This window comes from Episyrphus balteatus, chromosome 2 (assembly GCF_945859705.1).
Source record: "Episyrphus balteatus chromosome 2, idEpiBalt1.1, whole genome shotgun sequence".
NCBI lineage: Eukaryota > Metazoa > Arthropoda > Insecta > Diptera > Syrphidae > Episyrphus > Episyrphus balteatus.
Genome location: NC_079135.1, coordinates 71,803,291 through 71,808,238, shown reverse-complemented (window position 1 = coordinate 71,808,238; position 4,948 = coordinate 71,803,291). Strand labels below are relative to the sequence as shown.

Here is a 4,948-nt window from a genome sequence, read left to right as displayed (position 1 = left end):
AATGGAATAGTTTTTAGAAACCAGGTTATTAAAAAAAACTTGTGATCCTATAAAATATTTATCTAATTTTTATTGCAAGATAAACATTTTTATCAAATTGAATTCCCATCACTTTATAGGCGCCTGCGGAAAATACTTAGGCATCCCAAAGCCATTACTGATTCTTATTGTTTTTTTATGCTTCTCTAGGTTTTTATTTTTTTGACGATTGATTTGGTTTTGTCACCTCAAAATAAGCTGAAGCTTACAACCATTTAAGATTAAAATGTTATTACTAAACTAAAAGTATAAATAAAACTTTTGATTGACAACAACTTTAAACATTCCTTCAGTTCGTGTCAAGTTTTTATTTTACAACAGAATGCTCAAGAAATGTCTGAATCTAATCGTCAAGTCGTTTATAATGGTTACAATCATTAAGTGTTTCCAAATAAGTTCCTACGATAATTGCAGTTTTAACTACTTTTAATAAGAAAACAATTTTGGCAACTTACAATAATCCACAGTAATATGAGTAAGTACTCAAATTTATAAGTTAATTTATTCAAGTCTCGATTATTTGTATTTAATTTAATGTGTCAAATAAAACCTGGGTGGCAAATGAAGTTATCAACTAGTTTAAATTTAAACTTCAGAGAGTCGTCAACTTTTCAGTACAATGGAGCGGTGGCAGGGTAAAGTTGCTGTAGTGACAGGTGCAAGTTCGGGAATTGGTGCACAGTGTGCCATGGATTTGGCTAAAGCCGGAATGATAGTTGTCGGTTTGGCACGTCGGGAAGGCCTAGTAGCAGACCTTAGATACGAGCTTCCAAAAGATGCAAGAAACAGATTGCACACACTTAAATGTGACGTAACAAAAGAGTGCGATGTAAATAAAGCATTTTCTCGAATTAAAGACAAATTTGGTGGAATCGATGTGCTCATTAACAATGCTGGAATATTTCGACAAACAAGTCTTCTATGTGATGATAATGTGGCAGATTTACATGAAGTTTTGATGACAAATGTTATGGGAAAGGTTCACTGTACTCGTGAGGCTTTTAAGAGTATGAAAGAGAGAAATGTTGATGGACATGTGGTGAACATGAATAGTACTTGCGGCCACAAAGTAGTACGGACTGAGGGACACCCATGTAATATGTATACTCCGTCAAAATTTGCTATTACCGCCTTGACAGAGGAATATCGCCAAGAGTTTTATGAAAATAAAACAAAAATCAAAATTACGGTAAGAAAAAGTGGTTTTTAAGTGAAAAGTTTTACAGCAGCATTTTTGTTTTAAAGAGTTTGTCCCCTGGAGTTGTGGATACAAATATAACTCGCAGGAAAGATATCGATCCTTTGGAGATGTTGAAACCTAAAGATGTTTCAAATGCTGTCATATATATACTATCAACTCCTGTTGGTGTTGAGGTGAGACAACATTAAAGGAGAATGAGCATTTTGGACGTTGAGCGGCCATTAATGAATTTGGTATCAAACGAAAGAGCTATATCTTAGGAAAAACTTTTACATTAAAAGTTTCGCGGCATTACTTTAAGAATGCAAGATATTGCAATAATAGTATTGTTTATGCATCGTTTAAAATGTGAAGGAAAAATTGAATTATATTTTTATTTTAAATATATAATTTGAAGCTCTGTCATTTTCCCTGACCCTGAAGACATTGATCTTGAAAATCTGACCAATAGAACTCATAATACACGATTTTTAAGCCAACCACTTTTGTTTTTGTTCGATAGTTTTTCAAACAATTCAAACTAACAAAAAATTGAACAACAAAACTCTCAAAATAGGCTTGAAATTGTTGTTTAAAAAAGCTAATAGTTTTGGTTTTAGTGATTGGATATTCAAGATTAAGATCTTCAGAGTTAGGGAAAATGACAGAAAATCATAATATGCACTTAAAATAAATATTAAAGTTACAACATAGAGACAATCTGCATAAAGTGTTAAATGCAAAAATGCATTTTATCCGTTTCTGAAGTACGTCACAAGGATAAAACTTCTGCAAAACATATGTAAGACTTAATAACATCAGAAAATAACAAATTCATCAATGGCCGCGCAACGTCCACGTTCCATACAAGTTCGCCCATTCTCCTTTAATATGACAAATTTCGATAATACATGAACCTTTTTTTTGTTTTGCAGATCACCGAACTAACCATTAAAGCAATGCGGGATAATTCTTGAGACCTTAAGTGATTTTTTTTAAATATTTAATAGAGATTCTTAATGTGTTCTTAAAAAGTGTCCACATTTAGTGAAGATCGTTGTTTCTTTGTGTATTATAGTGTTAGTAAGCTTTGGAATAAACTTGCGTTTTACGAAATCGTATTTTTTTGTTTTAAAATTGGACGAATATCAGGAATCAGGAAAGTTTAATTTTCTATTTTTGTCAAAGTTACTGACTCAGATAGATATTGAAAGTTGCTTGAAAAAATCTGTTTATAGTAAAAAGAATAAAAATTTTTGAAATCGTATTTTCATAATCAAATTATTGCAAACAATGTATTTGACTTCAAACAAAATTGCACGCTAAGAACTTAAAATTATTTTGGTTCACTGTGGTGTATGCGTACTTTTTGTTTAAATATATTTTTTACTTGCGATATACATACATAGGTACTAAGGGACAGTTAAAGATTCGAACAGACATGACATAACGATGAAGGAGAATGCCAAAAAAGCGGGTTTCGCAATTCTGTCTGTCTGTCTGTTTAGTGGTGAGTAGTTTAAAGTAATTCCCTAGAGGAAAAATTGAAATTTTTTTTTCAGGATCAAAACCAACGGTACCTGCCATATAATTGAAATAGAAAAGTATTTTTTTTTTTTTTTTCAAAAACGGCTGTAATGAATTTGATTAAAATTTTTTTTGTGTTATGTTGTAAATAACAAATTTTAAAATAAAAACAAATATTTTTTGCACCTTTATTAACGGTACCTGCCATAAAACTTTTTTTTGGCTTCTGAATATCTCGTACATGACTAACCCGATTTCAACGAAAATTTGTATTCAAAAGCATTGTAGTAACCGTAATATTAAAATTTTAGAAAATTTTCGGCTTGGTGAAATATTTAAAAAATTCGTTTTTAATAGTGTAATTTAGTTATTTCTTTAAAATGGCTTAACAACTTTTTTTTGGATCAAATTCATTGAAAACAGTGTTTCATAAATTATAAAAACAGATTTTATGAATAATTCTTTCACACTATCAAAAATGCTTTAAAAATCAAATTATAATTTCCCTATTTTTTTTTATAAAAAGCTTTAAGAAAGATGCGACCCAGTCATGCATTTATTTCAGGAGCAGGTCAAAATTCTGACTTCGAAATTCTGATTTACAAAATTCTGTTTTTTTTTTCAAAAAAATTCTGTTTTTCAAAATTCTGCTTTTTTCTATTCTGTCTTTCAAAATTCTGCTTTTCAAAAGTCTGTCAGCATTTTTTTTTTAACAAAAAAATTCTGCTAATTCTGCTTTTTCTTCATAGCATATGCGTTTAATATACCAAAATACATCTATTGTTTTCCTAGGTTAGTATTTTCTTAACTGCTTGCTGTTTAACCATCACATAATAACCATTAAAATTAACTATAAATAATTTTCAAACTGCTTAGAGTACTGACTTTCTTATAACTCACATCTATACGAGTATACCGTGTTGAAAACTAATTGTAAAAACGATGTTGTTCGATAAAGTATTATTCCTTTTCTTATTTAATGTTTTGAATATAAATTTTTATTAGACTAATTAAATAATGTCCAATTTTTATTTTTCGAAAATATTTACCATAAAAACCTTTTCTCAATATTATTAAATTTATTGATTTATCAAAAAAAAAAAATATGAATATTACAAAAAATTGACAAAGTTCTGTAATCAAGTAATCTCAAATAGGCAGCAAATTCTGCTAGAAAATGATTTTGCAAAATTATGTCAAAAATTAAAAACAAGAATTTGGAAAATGTTAAAAAGCGCGCGCTTTTTTCATTTTCTTTGTTAAAACAAAATTAAATATAAACAAAAGGTCTTACCATTAAATGTAAAATAAATATATGACTAAGGCTAAGGTCCCACAGTCGTGTAGGACCTTTTTGCGGGCTCCACATCCTGGAGCAATATCTTCGCAGCTCAATCTGTAACAAAATAGAAAAGTACATTAATTTCAAGTTCTTACTGAATAATGATCTAATATTAAAATTTGTATTCATCAAATATGTTCGTATTCAACAGTCTTACACTAAGATAATTTAGAAAATATAATTCATGACTTCTTGTCGGAAGACAAAAATTTGTTGTTTAAAATACTTGGGTTTTTTTTCATTTTTTTTTTTTATTTTTACTTTATATGTACATTTCTATTAAAAAAATCGATTATTTGTATTAGAAAATATTAATAAATAAATAACTATTACTGTCTCAAGAATAGTTCCATTGGAACCACTATTACAGATTTTATGTGACTCCAATTAAGGAAAATACGTGTTCAGACTCTAGAATTTTCTATTGAAAATTATAACTAGCTAAGTAGGTACACATAATATAAAATGATACAGTTGTAAAATGAATTATAAAGTATAAAGATCAATGGGGTATCACTTATAGTTTATATACCGTTCAGAATTAATTTACAAAATCAACAAAAAAAAATTAATTTAAAATTATTAGAACAAAAAAAATACACACTTCTTCAATTCTTTGATTCCAATGTGACATCTAATCAGTGCACCTGTTGGAAAATCATTATGTGATCAACAAACATGAACTGCATTTATCATTTTATTATTTAACCACATGTTCATGTTATATTTGCTATATATATTTATATACTCTGAGTAAATAAAAAAAAGTGGCACTCTTCGCTAATGGATTCAATCTGTGTTGGACTATAAAGGAGTAGCAACAACAACAAAAAAAAAATACTTGTGTTTCCCAGAACTAT

General features: G+C 28.8%; 1 protein-coding gene across 3 annotated transcripts; it reads left to right on the top strand.

The window, feature by feature from the left end:
* The first annotated feature begins 318 nt into the window (after window positions 1-318).
* On the top strand, window positions 319-2,335 carry LOC129912118 (farnesol dehydrogenase). Of its 3 annotated transcripts, none has more exons than XM_055990240.1 (4): window positions 319-514; window positions 655-1,228; window positions 1,285-1,413; window positions 2,155-2,335. In XM_055990240.1, exons 2-4 carry the CDS (start codon window positions 659-661, stop codon window positions 2,194-2,196), a joined length of 741 nt encoding a protein of 246 aa, XP_055846215.1. In that variant the 5' UTR covers window positions 319-514; window positions 655-658; the 3' UTR covers window positions 2,197-2,335. The 3 variants fall into 3 exon arrangements, with proteins under 3 accessions (XP_055846215.1, XP_055846213.1, XP_055846214.1); XM_055990238.1 differs by having other exon boundaries at window positions 636-1,228; XM_055990239.1 differs by having other exon boundaries at window positions 320-514; window positions 607-1,228.
* The last annotated feature ends 2,613 nt before the right edge of the window (window positions 2,336-4,948 follow it).

What these genes read in the sequence shown, in the direction of transcription:
- LOC129912118 (XM_055990238.1), top strand. An exon ending in AAACAAAAATCAAAATTACG is followed by an intron (nt 1,229 to 1,284) that starts GTAAGAAAAAGT and finishes TTTGTTTTAAAG; the next exon opens with AGTTTGTCCCCTGGAGTTGT. An exon ending in CAACTCCTGTTGGTGTTGAG is followed by an intron (nt 1,414 to 2,154) that starts GTGAGACAACAT and finishes TTTGTTTTGCAG; the next exon opens with ATCACCGAACTAACCATTAA.